We start from the raw sequence: 18,538 nt of genomic DNA, 5'->3' as shown, positions 1-18,538 counted from the left end.
TTAGCTGACGGAAGTTGCCTCCCTTTTTATGAAATGACATTGAGGACATATACAATTTAAGGTTGAAAGTATTCGAGTTGACCCCACGTGACTCCGACATTTACCATGCCTTGCTTGTAAGATGACATTTGTTGCTCAGAGAATTCTTGACGGATAATCACTTTGGCAGGTAATATGGAGGCTTGGATTTTTATACTGCCGATGTAATGTATTGTTACACATGTCAGTGCTTAGATAGAACATGTGCAGAGGTTGTCAAACTGCATTTTGATGACAATTTCGAAGGTGTACATGTTATCAGCTGGTTATCAGTAGGACTAGATCTAGGAAGTCTTTTCCACAGAATTTTAGTGAATCGTTTTCGTTTGATTTTTAAATATGGCAACTCGCCAGTGCGCATAAAACACGTATTCTCGTTGTGTAGTGTCAGTGTTAGAAGTTATTTATGGGTAAGCGTCAATACATTTGTCGAAAAGGTTAATATCATTTAGTTTTTGACATATTCCCCTCTTTGCCCTTTGAAACACAGCCCCTTTTGCAGGATAGTGATATTACTGAAACACCGGAGCCACATATATATACTTATGTTTATAAATATTGGACCGGTGTTCAGTAATATAACTATCCTGCTTCAGGGGCCTGTGCTTTGAACATAATGGTATCAATGTTTTGGCATACTAGTGCATTTGGGGCATGTTATGGGGCGCATGTCTACAAGTACGTAGAGCTAGTCATGATGCAAACCGGCACTAGCCCATGTTAGTTAGTCTAATGTTATAGTTATCCCAAAGGCTGGTAAAATTTAAGGCTGTTGAGGGATTGTCCTTATATACTTATATGTTATCACTGTTCAGGCTTATAAAATATCGGTAAATTCTGCCCTAACCCCTACCTCTATTAAATAAAACAACTGCTAGAAATGTTTAAAGATTATTTATTTAGGGGTTACAAGCAGAACTCTTTATTAAAATGCTTCAGGTTAGGAGTCACGATCAACTGATGATTTGTTTGGACCTTTGTAGGATAAGGGGTTGATTAGATGTAGCAGACTGTTCGGGTTAAAGGGCAAGTATGTCGACTTTGGGTGTTTTAAATCATGCATAAAATAATTTCTGAGTATGATGTCACACCTTCAGTTCATGCACGATGCAATTCCCGAACCAAAAAAATAGTGCTCTGTCAGCAACCCAAACGCTGCACACAGAATAACTGACTATTAGAGGCAAATTGAAGAGAAAGGTTGTGTTTTTCCTACAGATGTGTTACAAATACTAATTGCCAGCCAATATTTATCACAGCCTAGATTACAATATAAATACATGTATGCCACATGTTTGGCTCGAAGAAGCCTACCCTGTCCTACCCTGTTACTTGCAGCCATGCTCATACCTCTGTCACATCTTACACTATCCATTCAAGATATTGCATATGCTTTTTCATCTGTTTCATTTTTAACGGGTCTGCACATTTAGATAAACATGTCATGAAATGATTACATTTCATAGAGAAAATTTCCTTTAAAACCCCCCAACTCTTTCCATTTGTGATTTATCTTCCACATGCTGTCATCGAGCCCTTCAGAGAGCTAGCAAAACAGTCACTTTGTTGTGTAAAACTACATTGCTATGCACCTCAGTATGCAGTTATAGATGCATGTCTATCATTTCTATGTAATCATGCAAAACAATATGTAAAGTGCACCGAAAGGTGTGCATTAGGCCTGTCTGTCCGTATTTCAGAATAAGTGCTTTTGTTTACAAGCAAGAGAAAAGTTTGGTCACATGATAGCCTACCGACTGTTCCTTGTAAACTTAGTCTTGTCGAGGGGGCATGGGTGGCCCAGTCGTCTTAGGCGCCGCGATTCGCTGTGCAGAGTTGCATCCCTTGAGCACGCTAGAAACCTATGATTGTGGGTTTGAATCCAGGTTTGTCCCGATTATGTTTCTAGGTTTGTCAGCACCATACCCGGCTCGTGGGTTTCACCGAAGTGGTAAACGTCTGAGACCCACATTAAGCTGACACGCCGCGATATAACTCGAATACTGTTAAAAACGGCATTAAACCCAACTCACTACAGTCTTGTCGTATTGAAATATTATGTCATGCTTTAAATTAGTGCTGGGATGGGTAACTTGGATACTCTGGTTGGATGGGTACTGAGTAGGACCTGGGTACCCACATGACCTCCTAGACCCATGGTTTGTCACATTATATTGTTATATGAAAATAAATTCCCTACAACTCCATGGTTACTATACAGGTCACTGTTGTTCGCATTTCTTTCTATGTACGCATGCCTTCTGACTGTTATTTGGCCCAGTCGTCTAAGGCGCCGCGATTCGCTGTGCAGAGTTGCGTCCCTTGGGCACGCCAGAAACCTATGATTGTGGGTTCGAATCCCGGTTCTCCCCGATTATGTTTCTAGGTTTGTCAGCACCACACCTGTGCTCGTGGGTTTCACCGAAGTGGTAAACGTCTGAGACCTGCATCACTTCGGGCTTTCCTCCCACATTAAGCTGACATGCCGCGATATAACTGGAATACTATTAAAAGCGGCGTTAAACCCAACTCACTCACTCACTCACTCTGACTGTTATTAGACTAACACTTTGGAATCAAGCAAACTAGACTTAGTTAGTTTGATCTAGACTTGTCTAGGCTTTAAATAAAAAAATTACCTAAAAAACAAATTCCACAGTCATGGTGGAGGACTAGACTGTCATATTTGAGAAAAGATAAAGCTTCTGTCAACTTCAGTGATGCATGATCAGATTGTTTTATACATGTATCTGAATAGTTTTTGCCAGGGCTCCGGTAAAACGATTCCTAATGAGACATTTTGTACCACACTCTTGAGACCTACAGTGGGTACCCGGGTAGGGTATCTGGTGATGGGTACCTGGGTGGTAGATTACTGTGGTGGAAAATAATTAAAATTGACCATGCCCTTCCTTGGTGTCCATTCACGATACTTTATAAACATTTCACTTTATAGTTAAACATAGTTTAGATTCTTTAGAACTTGAAGGTAATTCGTCTACATCTATGTAGAGGGGGTCGTGGGGTAGAGCTCGATGAAAGAGCAGCAACTTTCCTTGGACATCGTTTGAAGCACTGATTGCTAAAATGTGCCCATGTGTGTTCTTGAGAAGGGCTGATTGTTGAAAGGCCCGTGTGGGTGGTCTTTTATAAGAAGGCGGTGGGGTAGCCAAGTGGTTAACAATGGTTAAAGCGTTCACATATCACGGCGAAGACCCAGGTTCGATGACCCACATGGGTACAATGTGTGAAGCCCATTTTTGGTGTCCCCACCTTGATATCGCAGGAATATTGCTAAAAGTAGCTTAAGACCACGCTCACTCACTCACTCACTGGTGAAAAGCCCCCCCATGGGTGTTCTAGTGAATGGCATCTTAGAGAAAGGCCCCCAGGGGTGTTCTAGTGAATGCCATCTTAGTGAAAGGCCCCTGTGGGTGTTCTGGTGAATGCCGTCTCATTGAAAGGCCCCCGTGGGTGTTCTGGTGAATGCCGTCTTAGTGAAAAGCCCCCGTGGGTGTTCTGGTGAATGCCATCTCAGTGAAAAGCCCCCGTGGGTGTTCTGGTGAATGCTGTCTCAGTGAAAGGCCCCGTGGGTGTGCTGGTGAATGCCGTCTCAGTGAAAGGCCCCCGTGGGTGTTCTGGTGAATGGTGTCTTAGTGAAAGGCCCCCGTGGGTGTTCTAGTGAATGCCGTCTTAGTGAAAGGCCCCTGTGGGTTTTCTGGTAAATTCCGTCTCAGTGAAAGGCCCCCATGGGTGTTCTAGTGAATGGTGTCTTAGTGAAAGGCCCCCATGGGTGTTCTAGTGAATGGTGTCTTAGTGAAAGGCCCCCTGTGGCTGTTCTAGCGAATGGTGTCTTGGTGAAAGGCCCCCATGGGTGTTCTAGTGAATGGTGTCTTAGTGAAAGGCCCCTGTGGGTGTTCTAGTGAATGGTGTCTTGGTTAAAGAACCCCGTTGGTGTTCTAGCTAATGGTGTCTTAGTGAAAGGCCCCTGTGGGTGTTCTAGTGAATGGTGTCTTGGTTTAAGGCCCCTGTGGGTGTTCTAGCTAATGGTGTCTTAGTGAAAGGCCCCTGTGGGTGTTCTGGTGAATGCCGTCTTAGTGAAAGGCCCCCATGGGTGTTCTAGCAAATGGTGACTTAGTGAAAGGCCCCCCATGGGTGTTCTGGTGAACGGTGTCTTAGTGAAAGTCCCCCTGTGGGTGTTCTAGCGAATGGTGTCTTGGTGAAAGGCCCCCATGGGTGTTCTAGTAAATGGTGTCTTAGTGAAAGGCCCCTGTGGGTGTTCTAGTAAATGGTGTCTTAGTGAAAGGCCCCTGTGGGTGTTCTACCAAACTGTGTCTTAGTGAAGGCCCCTGTGGGTGTTCTGGTGAATGCCGTCTTAGTGAAAGGCCCCCCCATGGGTGTTCTAGTGAACAGTGTCTTAGTGAAGGCCCCCGTGGGTGTTCTAGCAAATGGTGTCTTAGTGAAAGGCCCCCATGGGTGTTCTAGCGACTGGTGTCTTAGTGAAAGGCCCCCTGTGGGTGTTCTGGTGAACGGTGTCTTAGTGAAAGGCCCCCTGTGAGTGTTCTATGGTGTCTCAGTGAAAGGCCCCCCGTGGGTGTTCTGGTGAATGGTGTCTTAGTGAAAGTCCCCCTGTGGGTGTTCTAGCGAATGGTGTCTTAGTGAAAGTCCTTCTGTGGGTGTTCTAGTGAATGGTGTCTTAGTGAAAGGCCCCCTGTGGGTGTTCTGGTGAACGGTGTCTTAGTGAAAGGCCCCCTGTGAGTGTTCTATGGTGTCTCAGTGAAAGGCCCCCCGTGGGTGTTCTGGTGAATGGTGTCTTAGTGAAAGTCCCCCTGTGGGTGTTCTAGTGAATGGTGTCTTAGTGAAAGTCCTTCTGTTGGTGTTCTAGCGAATGGTGTCTTAGTGAAAGGCCCCCTGTGGGTGTTCTAGCGAATGGTGTCTTAGTGAAAGGCCCCCTGTGGGTGTTCTAGTGAATGGTGTCTTAGTGAAAGTCCCCCTATGGGTGTTCTAGCGAATGGTGTCTTGATAAGAGGCCCTCATGGGTGTTCTAGCGAAGGGCATCTTAAAGAAAGGCCCTCCATAGGTGTTCTAGTGAATGACTGCTTGCTGAGGGGTCTCTGTAGGTGTTACAGTGAATGACTGCTTGGTGAAAGGTCCTCTAGGTGTTCTAGTGAATGGCTGCTTGCTAAAACATCCTGTGGGTGTTCCAGTGAATGAGCGCTTGCTGAAATGTCCTGTGGATGTTTCAGTGTTTGGCTGCTTGCTGAAACATCCTGTGGGTGTTCCAGTGAATGACTGTTTGCTGAAACATCCTGTGGGTGTTCCAGTGAATGGCTGCTTGCTGAAACATCCTGTGGGTGTTCCAGTGAATGAGTGCTTGCTGAAACATCCTGTGGGTGTTCCAGTGTATGAGTGCTTGCTGAAACATCCTGTGGGTGTTCCAGTGAATGAGTGCTTGCTGAAACATCCTGTGGGTGTTCCAGTGAATGACTGCTTGGTGAAAGGACCCCATTGGTAATCAGTGAATTGCATTCTAAAAGGCAAGATATTTAAGATCATAATACTCAGCAAATTTAAGATAGCTTAGGAGTCAGTTTTCAAATGCAGTGAGTCTAGTCAACATTTCAAGAATATTTTAGCCCTGTGACGGTTATTGATGGACGAAACCAAATCACTGATCAGTTCAATGATTCTTTTCACATAAGTTTTTCTTACTGTTGCCTCATGTAAAAGTTTGGAAAAATAGCTTGTCATTAGTGGAAAGTATTTTGTTGTGATCTTCTTTCAAGGACTGGAGTTCATGGCTAGTACAGTTGTGCTGATATTTTCTCCTAGTTACTGAACGAATCTTCTTGTCATTGCAGGTTTGTCTGTTGTGTGAAGAGCTGATTAGGAGGATATTTTGGCAATTCGTGTCTCTGGTTCCAAGATGGCGATACTATGGAAAGCTCTTGCGTCAGTCTCTTTGTTCACTGTCATCCTAGCGGCCATAATTTACAACGGATTCTTTGACTCTGTGCTCATAGAGCTTGGCTTTCAACATTATGCAGAGAAACCAAGCAATTTCAACATGTTCTTCCCGTCGTTTGTGAAAATGCCGTTGAACACGGCTGTCAATGTTGGTTATATTTTTCTTGGAGCTTATTGGTGTGCCATAACAACTATATGCAGGGAAAACAATGTCATCAATGACTTCGATGCGTTCATCTTCTACCTGTTCAATATAATGGCCGGATTCTACGGGGCTGTCCAAGCATTACGCATCATCACACAAATTCATGGATTCGGTGTCATGGATCAGTGGAGTACTCTCCCTTTCTTCATGGTCGTTGTCATATGGGGAATATACACCAAGTGGGGATGGAATGTACCTTTATTCTTATTTCTTATAATAGTATCATTGGCCTCCTACAGCCTGACACTGTTTACGCCAATCGGATTTGAGATAGCACTTGGAATCCATGTCGTGCTGGCTGTTACAGGTGCTTTGATTGGATATTCCAAGTACCCCTGTAGGAATGCTAGGCATTACTTTGTTTTGGCCCTGCTGTCGTGTGCTGGGTTTATAGGTCTGAAACTCCTGGATTTTGAACTGGTGAAATACCATGAAATCTTCAATAAGGTTTCTGGACATTTTCTCTCTAAAATTGCTGATATTATGCAAATTCATTACGTGAATGAATATTTCCGTAGTCTAGTCATACAAAGATTTTTGTTGCAGAAGGCTAAAAAAGGTAAAAGTGATTAAATTATGTCGGATGGATTTTACATATGTTACCATGGTTACTTGTGCAGGCCTTCAACAATATTGAACATGTTCGAGTTAAGGTTAGTGTTATCATCAACATGAACAATTTGACTTGGAATTTGAATCTGCAATAAAGTGACAGATTTGTATTTACTGGCTTTGGCCAACTTAATATGTTTTTTGCATTTTGTCATGGCTTCATAAATCTAAAAAGTCTCTTGGGGGGAGAAAACAGACATGAACCAACCTTTTGATTTGGAGCCTCCAAGGTCTGGTATACATGTACATTGTTAATAATTGTATGTGTGTAACCATGGTAACACACATACTTCAAAACAGGATTCCAATCTTACCAAGAATGTTCTAGTGCTTTTGAAACAATCGCTTTAGATGTGAAAATATTAAGTGCTAGGGCGATTCACCAATACATTAATGTATCAGGATGGCGATACAATGTCATTAAAATCAGATCTTAGTTCTCGCTACCGCTAAACCAAGATCTCAGGACATCTCATTTCAGAACGACCTTTCATCCAACCAATCAGACTCTCTTACTAGATGCTTCAATGGAATAAATATTTGAACGGAAGAGACTTTGCATAGCCCATGAGAAGTACTGCCATACAATCTCAGCCATCTATTAGACGTTCCAGAATGCTCTTTGTTCTGTTTCAAATTTTGAATCTAGAACTTTGTCAAAATATTCTCAAAACATAGTCCGGAATGGAAATTGACAGTTTGAAACTGGTGCTATATAGCTTGAAACAATCTCATTAAAATCAGACCTCAGTTCTCGCTACCCCAAAACAAAGATCTAAAGACATCCCATTTGGGGTCACGTCAGAACGTCCTTTCATCCGACCAATCAGAGCATCGCTTACCAGATCATGAAAGTGACATTCGGAATGTGATTTCTGATCATACAACCTCAAAAACTTTAGCGATAGTTTCAGGTTAACGACTGAATCCATACAATCTAGACCATCTATTAGACATTCCAGAATGTTCTTTTATTTAGGTTTCAAATTTGTAATCGAGAATTTGTCAAAATATTTTGCGAAGCGTAGTAGCCAATTTGAAATTAGTGCCTTAAAGCACGAGAAAGCTGCCTTCTGATTGGTCATTCCATTGGTCAGTCAAAGTTCGCCCAAGGTCGGTCTGACGTGACCTGTAATGGGATGTCCTCAGATCTTTGTTTAGCGGTAGCGAGAACTAAGATCTGATTTTAATGAGTTTGAACTTCAGAAAGCTGCTTTCTAAATCATAATGGCTAATGTCAACTTCTTGTTAATCATTTCATTGGTCAGTCAATATTGTTGAAGGTCGTTGTTTAGGGATAGCGAGAACTAGGATTGGATTTAAATGAGATTGCGTTTGATATGACTGGATGGTAGGTTGATGTTGGATATGAAACTGTTACTTGGGTACAAGTGTGATTGGTATTTGCCTGTTTAGTGTCTGTTCACAGTAGATTTCAGTATATCACTGTATTTTTCAGTGTTTGTCTGTGTGTCATCATGTTTGTCAAATTTTCACACAAATAATTTTGGTTATATTCAACTTGATCATCCACCGGTGACCACTGTCATTCTTTCTGTACCATTATCAGGATATGTATCGTATCATGACTATCAACCCAGCCTCAATATTCATGCACATCTAGTTAATGCTTTAGTCATGTGTTTTATATGTTGGTTTATTGATTTATGTAGGCAATTATTCCATGGTTCATAGGGCAAAATTATTTTCAAGGTTCTTGCTCATTTTCAACAAACTGATATTGATTTGTTCTGATATATCTTTTTGTAATATGAACCCTAACTAGTCAAATGTATTGGCTCTTGGTATGATGTATCTTACAACCCTGATTTTCAGACTTAATAATATTGCCATGACTATTCATGCTGATATTGATGGCACACTGATGTTTCTATGAAAGAAATGTGCTGTCTAGAGATATATCAATGAACGAGGCCTCCCTCCTTCATGCTGTAAGCAGTGACAAGAAGACCACTCAAAGCAATGAATATTTGGCCACATTTCTTGCTTAGGCCACATTTGTTGGTTTACAAAAAACTTGCCTAAAATTTGATGTTGGAGGGGAGGGAGGGGGTGATCATTTTCAACTTCAGTTTATTAGCGGTACAAATGAATGAAAACAAACAAGTTTTAACATGCAAGACACTGAAGGATAAATGGGTTTTTTTGGTGTTTTTTTATATGAATTATTCAACATTTCTTATGAACATGATAAAAATGTCCTGTTTTTGTTTTTTTTCAATTCTCCTATTTGTAAAACAGGACGAAAAAAAAGTTTTGTTCAAAAGTGATTTTTTTTCATGTTTATTTTTCTTTCCAATTTCAGTTGTGTTCTTTTGTCTGTTCGTCTTGTAAACCAGCTATAGCGATATGTCTTATGGTATCAGATCCCATGCCATCCGTGTATGACCGTCACTATCATGTACTTATTACAGACCCTCCACCATGTCCAGTGACAGTATTATCATTATTTCAGTGAAATATATCTCCCACCTCCCATGTACCATGATCGATTAGCATGGGTAGTTTAATGTGATATCGCTTTACTCTCGCTACGTCCGTATGTAACGCTTGCTTTACTATGCCACTGTTGTTACAAGCTTGGGGATCATGTCATGGATACATATACAATAGTGCTGAAGTGATATTTCAAAAAAGAATTTAACAAGGATAGCCATTTACTTTTTTTTATCTTTATTTAGTTTTATCACGGTTATATAGGTCCATGGTTTTATGTGTTCAAAATTGATCAATTTACATTAAGCACCCACTAAATTTTTTTATTTAATTTTTTAAATAGTATACAGCATATGACACTATAAATGTACATTATTTCTTTTACATAAGCAAATTTACATTTTATCTTTCAAAGACTAAGTTATGTAGTAAGGATAAGAATTTTGGATGAACAACTTCTTTATTTCAATTAAGAGCGATGTTTCGGTGTAGGTTCTAACACGGTTATCAAGCAAGTTACGACCACGTTGACCTGAACATGAGCCATGATGACCTGAAGGCGAAATCTAAGCATCAAGATTATATACCTCAACTGAGTGAATAGCATGAAGGAAATTGAACTCAGTCCGTTAACTTAGCTTACTGCCTGTGAGACGGTTCCTATAATCCTCCATTGTTTTACCAATCAACAAGCTTCATTGGTTTGCCCAGCTTTTGGCACAATCGGAGGAGGCAAGATTTACATCATCCGTACCTTCGTGATGTCTTCGTATTTGGCGATATCGATGTAGCTATACATTTTGAAAAATAAATAATTCACTTCTACAGAAATGTTTACATTTAACATTACTATGCTTCATATATTTACAATGACAAGGCAGAAAATTAAATGTTAAACATCTGATGGATCAGCATTGTTCCTATTTAGCATGAAGTTGATTAATTGGAGGTCTAGATGAAATTTATGTCTACACAAACAGGAAAACTACTTTTGTTATTAATTGACATATCTTGATATTTTGAGTCAATGTATCTACACTATACTCTCGTATCCTGATACCCCTACCGTACCCAAGGTTCTTTTGAGTTTTAACTATGTAAGTTTGTGAAATGGTGGCTTTTTCGGAATACTGCCAGGTTGAAAAATCCACTGGTCCGAGGTCCCAGACCAGTACATTTATTGATGGGACCAAATAACAAACACAGATAGAGCGAACAAGCGGATACAACAAACTGTTACAAAATCCCCCATATCTCCTCTATATAATCCTATAAAATGTACATATATAACAAACTCTCTACAGCGTACTAACGTACATAGCAAATTGATGTTTGATCCCCTCAAGCCCAAAAACCACTAAGTTGCCAGTCAGCAAAACATGAAATGCTAAATACATATTTGATGAACAATATTCTGAAATTGTTATGAATTTAATGTTATTAAATGAATGTTATTAATTGAATGCTGTGAAGTGATCACTGCTAAGACAAGTCAATGCTGCAGTTACGTGTATTGTGTTTTGTTTTATCCAATATGGCGAAAATGTACATGATTAACCAGGTATATAACAAACTGATTTCTCTGGTCCCTTGTGGTTTGTTATATCCATGTTCTACTCAAAAAGGTACAGTGGAAAAGTCGATTTCATTCACCGGTGATACAGAAAAGTCCGGATTTGGTCTTGCCTTGCCTACCTTCAACATTGCACATACATGAACCTGCAGGAAGTTAACACATCAATAAACTAACACTGAGTCAGTCAGTCAGTCACGGACAAGGGGCAGATGCTAGGTTTTAAATATCATCTGTGTTGTGGATGATTTTTTGGTATAAACACTGAGCATGCGAAGTATTCACAGAATATCTTGGTATGTGTCACCATGGTTACCTGTCGGCGGACAAAATAAGTGTTAATTTGGATTGTTATATTTTGCGTTTTGATGAAAATGGAGTTCGTGGATATGTGATTTGATAAATGAAAAAGTAATGGCTTGCCTGTAACTCTCCATCACTCACTACCAACCTGTTTGTGTTGAATGTTTCAATCTCGGAAGTACATTGTGCTCAATCCTACATGCTATTCTGCCAATTGGGGCTGTGGGGTAGGCCAGTTTTAAAGCGTTCGCTCATCACGTCAAAGACCCAGGTTTGATTCCCTACATAAGTGCAATGTGTGAAGACCATTTCTGGTGTCCCCCACTGGGATATTGCTAAAGGTGGCACAAAACTATACTCACTTAGCTCATTATTCTCCCCTACACAGTCTAGTCTTTTTGTGTAAGATATTCAGGTCAGTGTTTTTGTATGTTTTGGAGAGTCTGAAATGATGAGCAATACATTTGACATTGAATAATTTATATACATTTGTTCACTCTAGGATGCATCATTGCGCCAGTGACCCACTCAATTTTCAAATTGCACTGATTTCAATTACGAAAGGGCCATGATGGCGCTCTGTTTTTTAATTAATTCAATGGATGGATTTAATTGGATGGAATTTGTCTATATGCCACAGGGGCAGAGGGGTAGCCTAGTGGAAAAAGTGTTTGCTCGTCACGCCGAAGACCGGGGATCCATTCCCCACAAGGGTACAATGTGTGAAGCCCATTTCTAGTGTCCTACCACTGTGATATTGCTGGAAGATAGCTGAAAGGGGCTTGAAACTCTATTCATACACAATATGACACATATCAACTTAATAACAAGCAACTTAAGGCCATTGAATATTATTGAAAAATCAATAATCATTTTATTTTGCCTCTGCCATTTTCATATTTATTTCAGACAGGCTGCAGGCAAATCATTTTAATAATTTTGTGCAAAGTATGGATTTTTTCATTGATGTTCGGTTTTTTTTTGTACGCATTTAGCAGTTAAATATTTTGTCGGATCATACATTATTGAAAAATTCAATTTTATCTGCGGAAAGTTGGCAAAAGTATAAACTATTATGTTTTGTGCAGTGAGTCAGGACTTGCGGTTTTGGAGGCATTAAATATTTACTCACAAGTTGTCATTCATATTGGGTTTTGAAAGTTTTCTTTGGGCATTGAATATGCTTTTACTCTTCGGTGCAGTCTCTTTCAAGGCCGTAGTTAACTTATTTTGACAGGAGGGGCAAATATTTGTACAAGATCAGTTGTCCCCAACTTGTATTTTCATGATTCAAATAAGACTGTTTTCTATGAAAAATATTTAGTGTCTTTACACCTATGAATAGAAATTTTGAATAATTCTTCTTAGATGCTGTTTCTGGTGACTTCTAATTTGTATCTGTTCGTGTACTGGTGTGTTATGTGTTGCATAAATTCACAACAGCGATATATACGTGTATGTGTGCAATTAAAAATTAATGAGACGTAGTGCCTTGTTTACGCGTTATTGACTGCAGTAGAGTTCATGTAATTCAATCAGTAATTCAAGATCTGTAAAGGAAAACAGGTATGTAAGTTGAAACAGATACATTGGTTAAGACCCGTGAAGATCCGGAGTACAATAGGTCTTCAGCAACCCATACTTGCCGTGAAAGGTTACTATGCTTGTCGTAAGAGGCGACTTATAGTATCTGGTGGTCGGGCACACCGACTTGGTTGATGCAAGTCATTGATCCCAATTGTGTGGAGCAATGCTCATGATATCAATCACTGGATTGTCTGGTCCAGACTTGATTATTTACAGACCGCCGTCATATAGCTGGAATATTGCTGAGTGTGGCGTTAAACAACCAACCAACCAACCAACCAACCAACCATTCAATAATTCAAGATCTATAAAGAAATACATACATTGGTTAGTTACATATAGTGTTTTATACTATTGGGTTTTGAAACATTATGTATGTATTTGAACTGGGTAATTGTGAATTGTTTTGCGTATCCACAAATACACAGCATAACTGAAGCTCTGAATTCGTTTTCCAGTGACAAATTTCTTTGTATGATGCTTTGTGCCTTCGTGTTTTGCATGTTTTATATGTTGTTGATATTGTTGTTGTCAATTACCCTGGTATTGTGTCAATTGTTTCTGCCTTTTGAATAAACTTTATGATCATATTTGTGTTACTGTTGTTGACGAAGTTGCAATGCAGAGTAAGTTTACACCCAGTTTACACGTCTTACAACATGATTAGGGTGTACCTCACACACAGACGTGGGTCAAATTAAGTCAGGCAAATAGTGTAAATCTGAAAAGTTTTTTGAAAACTGCAAGCCACATACTCACAGCTTACTTACTTAAATTAGGAATTTAATGTGCGCTTTCCAACATATGCATATTTCACGCAGGCCAATTGGTCTTTGGTCGAAAAGGGTATATTTGAAAAGGGGAGGCAACCTAGGTGGGGCTTTTTAGGGTTGCTTACTTAATTTGGAGAACAAATTTGAATTTTGAAATATGCCATACAAATACTCACAATAGTTTCATGGGCCCACTATTTCAAATTTTGAGAGCGCCCTGGGTGCTTACTACGTCGTAAAGATGTAAATCTGGAAAGTTTTGTGAAAACTGCAAGTGACATACTCACAGTAGTTTCATGAGGCAGTTATATTTGTACATCAACAACAAGCAAACAAACATAAGGAGGCATATTTCTTTTATTCCCTTCAAAACATTGTCAAACCAGCCAGTACATGATTAAGTAAATAATCTCTCACATCCTGTTTCTTTATTACACATTTTCGATAGTCTAATCAGGAACGTTCACTAACCTGCTACATCTCGTCAATTTGCCTACATAACACTGAGTACTCCAGACATACGCTATACTGTTAGATAAACACGCCACTCCAACCTTCCTTGTCAACTACAACACATTATTCTATAGGTAAAAAAAATTGCTGACACTGAAACAGCTTTGATCTCTAGTAATCTTACAGAGTGTCGCAAAACTTTCCAGACGCATTTAAAACTATTGTTAGCCACACACACTAATTTCAGGGTGAAAAATCTTTCAGATTTTGAGTAGTTTCTTTTTGTTCTGAACGGCTAGTCACTATGCATATGTGATTTTTTAAATGGCAGTTACATTGTAGTACCAACGTGAATTTATTTGAAGTTATGGGGATCCTGTTACCATGGTTACAAGGCATGTTCCTTTAACCAACAAGATGAGGCGTCAGTTTGGGCCTCCGTGGGATTCTGGGTTAGAACCTATGTTTGTAGTAAGGTGCGACCAAATGGATTGGGTGATCAGGTTCTCTGACAGAGTGGGTCATTGTTCACTATATCGATCAGTGGGTTGTCCTGTCCAAACTCAATTATTGACAGGTCGCTATCTTTTAGTCATCTTCCCGAGGTGTCAATTAGCCCATATCAAAGCCTAGTTTCTACCCTTGCTATAATCCCACTTTTCTTGGCTCAATCGTGGAGCCACCCCGTGCAGAACATGAGTACGTCGCTTGTGATGAAAATGCAATATCCAATAAGGTCGCTGTTCTTATTTGGAATCGCTTCACAAAGATGAATACCATAGCAGACGACTTGCTCAATCAGATAACAAAAATATTTGAGATTTGATCGGGGGCACGGGTGACCCAGTCGTCTAAGGCACCGCGATTCGCTGTGCAGAGTTGTGTCCCTTGGGCGCACCAGAAACCTATGATTGTGGGTTCGAATCCCAATTATGTTTCTAGGTTTGTCAGCACCATACCCGTGCTCGTGGGTTTCACCGAAGTGGTAAACGTCTGAGACCTGCATCACTTCGGGCTTTCCTCCCACATTAAGCTGACACTCCGTAATATAACTGTAATACTGTTAAAACCGGCATTAAACCCAACTCACTCACTGAGATTTGATCCCTAACAGACAAACAAAATGACAAGATTGCCACAGTAATGATACTTTTATCAAGTAGCCCAGCAACGTGAAACTTTTAGCGGGGATTCGTTTTGAAAATATTACTCCAGTTCAATCACTTTCCATAAGCATTCAGTCACTTTCGATAAGTATGAGTTAAAAAAATCAATGAAGTTTGCACACAGCTACTTGGGTAAGTTGATTGAAAACTTTGAACAATTTGAAAATATTTGTCCTAGCTTCATTTTTGGAATAATTTCAGCACAAATTCGACCACGAACATGATTGTTGATTTTATAAAATGTTCTTCGATTTGACTATCGATATTTGTGATAGTTCCATCATATTTTAGCACAGAAAAGTAGGATTGAAATGGCGAGGTGCAAACTAGACTTGATATAGGCTAGTGGACACCATTGCCTCGGGATGATGTCTGATAGCTTGAGTGGGGTGTTAAACTGGTCTTCAGCAACCCATGCTTGCAGCAAGAGACGATTATGCTTGTCGTAAGAGGCGACTAGCGTGATCAAGTGGTCAGGCTCACTGACTTGGTTGATTCATGGATTGTCTGGTCCAGACTCGATTATTTACAGACCATCGTCATATAGCTGGTATATTGCTGAGAGTGGCATTTAACAACCAACCTACCAACAGATCAGATTCAGTGACTTGGCTTATTGCATTTCATCACGTCATGATTTAATGGATCGTTACTCATGCTTTCAGTCACTGGTTTGCCTGGTCCAGATTGATTAGTTACAGATGATATACAGTCATGCCCCGCTTATACGGACTTCAGATATCCGGAAACCTCGGTTCCCAGACGATTTTCATTCAAAACGAAATAATAACTATATAAATTTACCCATATATACGAAAATTCAGTTTCCGGAACCGGATGGTCATTTTCATACACAAAACACTGAAATGCACACAAAATTGTCTCACTTATCCGGACAATACACTTCCACTGGTGATTATCCTTCTGCTGGTGGTAATCCTTTGATTCGTGAGAAGTCAATTAACCAAGTGACACTGAGTTACGTTTGAGACGAGCTTGTTTATTGTACATGTAATCCCATTCGATAAATGCCCCTCCAAAACACTACAGTCACTCACAAGGAAGCTTGTGCTTGTATAGAGACCTTGATTACATATTACGAGAACACAGGCGATCTGGACAATTTGGAATTATTGTTTAAAATTCAAACCTCAAAATGTGGTAAAGTTCAAACTTCCATGACGGATTTTTTGAAACGTGTGTCTTGAATACAGATTGAGTGGATGTATCTGTTTGCTCTGTCATCTGTCATGAGTTGCATAATTGGAGGGAAGTAACTCTTCCAGTAAGAAGCTGGTTTTAGTTATACGGAAATTCGTTTATACGGACGAATTGTGAAATGACGCAAGTGTCCGTATAAACGAGGCACGACTGTAGCTGCAAATTTTCAGAATGCAAAGTTAACAACATTTACTCAATGTGTCAATGGTAACCAAGTTCTTTGATTTTGCAGATGCTGATGACGAAGAGCTGTCAGTCAGCTGATGCTTGAAACTCAACATCATGATGTATTCTCCTCGAGAGTGTGAGGCAAGTGGGTACAAGGACAGGCAATTATTCTACGCCATATCAGATTCAAATGTCGAGAAAGTCCGGGAAATACTCGAGTCTGGCAAGGTGGAGTTGAACGACTCCTATCATTTTGATGTGTTTCTCTGTGTGGCTAGCTGTAAGGAATCGGTGGAGATAGTCCGGCTTCTGTTACTACATGGGGCAGACGTGAACTCTGCTCGCAAAGTTGGTGGTAGTACGGCCTTACATTGTGCATGTGATAATAAAAACGAAAACATGGAAATAATCCAGTGTTTGATAGAGGCAGGAAGTGATGTCAATGCACAAGATGAGTATAGCTACACTGCCCTTCACAATGCTTGTCTCTTGTCAAAGGAGTCGGCTATCCGTCTGCTCATCCAGGCAGGAGCAGACGTCAACGTTCTCCACTCATCTGGAAACAATCCACTGGAATTTGTTGACTATGAGAAGGCGGGTGAAACCATGATACAGAATTTACTTAACGCTGGTGGACTTGTCACACCGTCTGCTCTTTCAAGGTGCATTCGAATTTCAAAATGTCCTAAAGTTCTAGAACTCTTATACAAAGCTTGTCCTGACCTGGAAGTGGAGGAGGAAAATGACTGTGTTTGGAAACTGATATCCAAATCTAAGAAGAGAGAATTGAAATGGCAGATGATTGATGACAAGTGGCGGACAATACCACCCCTCCACTTGGCTTGTTCTGAATCCAATGATGCTCACTTGGTCATTGAGAAACTGATTCTCCTTGGTGAGGACATCCATGGCAGGGACTATGGCGGACTCAATTGCCTACAACACACCTTGTATAACCTCCACTTGAAAACACTCCAGGTCCTGCTGGCGTATGGAGCAAATCCTCGGCAGGACAACTTTCGTACAAGGCTGAAGTCTTTCCCCATGATACTACATAGTAAGGAAGGCAATTTAACACAGATGTTGAAACTCTTAGTAGCATCAGGATTTAGGCTTGAAAGATTAGCTCAAACACACATTATAGACTTATTAGGTACGATAAGGTTTGTGAATTTATCGGAAAGGGAGATTTGTAGGTTTTTAAGATTTTTCCACAATTACTATGCTAGCCCCTTGAGTTTAAAATTTCTCTGTCGCATAAGGATTCGTCACAGCATTCCACCTAATATTGATAAGAACGTTATGAAATTGTCATGTTGCCTTCCAACTTCCTGCTTGCATTTCTTGCAATTCCAAGACATTGTTGAGCCAATTTATTTTAATGAATAAATTTTTACCATATGTACCTACCATGTGTTATGGTTGTATTCAGATACACTCCAAACAGAAGTGGAAGATGAATAACAGCAGCCATGTAAGAGTATGTTTTTACCCTACGGTTCCATTCTTTCAATGGGATCTCCATGGGCACCAGAGTCAGAGGAGTAAATGTTTTGGCCCCTTCTTCATGATTCTTGGGGCCATGGCACATAGGACTACATTTCCTTGTCACAGAATGGTTCTGTGGCTAATCATGACAGTGACTCAGTTGGATTGGAATGGGCGGTCATGCTTATTGATTGGTTGACTGCATCGGTTGACATGCAATGGCGATCTTTTTCAGTCAATGGTTTGCCTCCCTTTTTCAAGTTCAATGCGATCCGTGAAGATCCCTTTTTCAAGTTCAATGCGACCTGTGAAGATCCCTTTTTCAGGTTCAATGCAACCCGTGAAGATCCCTTTTTCAAGTTCAATGCGACCTGTGAAGATCTGGGGTAGAATAGGTCTTCAGCAACCCATGCTTGCTGCAATAGGTGACAATGCTTGTCGTAAGAGGCGACTGACGGGATTGGGTGGTCAGGCTCGCTGACTTGGTTGATGTATGTCATCGTATCCCCAATGCATGGATCGATGC

At 40.4% G+C, this 18,538-nt stretch overlaps 1 protein-coding gene across 2 annotated transcripts; it reads left to right on the top strand.

Annotated features, from left to right (window-relative positions):
- Positions 1-18: 18 nt before the first annotated feature.
- On the top strand, positions 19-17,929 carry LOC124136357 (transmembrane protein 187-like). Of its 2 annotated transcripts, none has more exons than XM_046502275.2 (2): positions 19-169; positions 16,589-17,929. In XM_046502275.2, exon 2 carries the CDS (start codon positions 16,639-16,641, stop codon positions 17,911-17,913), a length of 1,275 nt encoding a protein of 424 aa, XP_046358231.2. In that variant the 5' UTR covers positions 19-169; positions 16,589-16,638; the 3' UTR covers positions 17,914-17,929. The 2 variants fall into 2 exon arrangements, with proteins under 2 accessions (XP_046358231.2, XP_046358232.2); XM_046502276.2 differs by lacking the exon at positions 16,589-17,929 and adding an exon at positions 5,901-7,787.
- The last annotated feature ends 609 nt before the right edge of the window (positions 17,930-18,538 follow it).

Source organism: Haliotis rufescens, unplaced genomic scaffold (genome assembly GCF_023055435.1).
Source record: "Haliotis rufescens isolate VD_foot unplaced genomic scaffold, xgHalRufe1.0.p SCAF_22, whole genome shotgun sequence".
In the NCBI taxonomy this organism is placed as follows: Eukaryota; Metazoa; Mollusca; class Gastropoda; order Lepetellida; family Haliotidae; genus Haliotis; species Haliotis rufescens.
The sequence above is the reverse complement of the archived record's forward strand: the minus strand, read 5'-3'. Positions and strand labels throughout refer to the sequence as shown.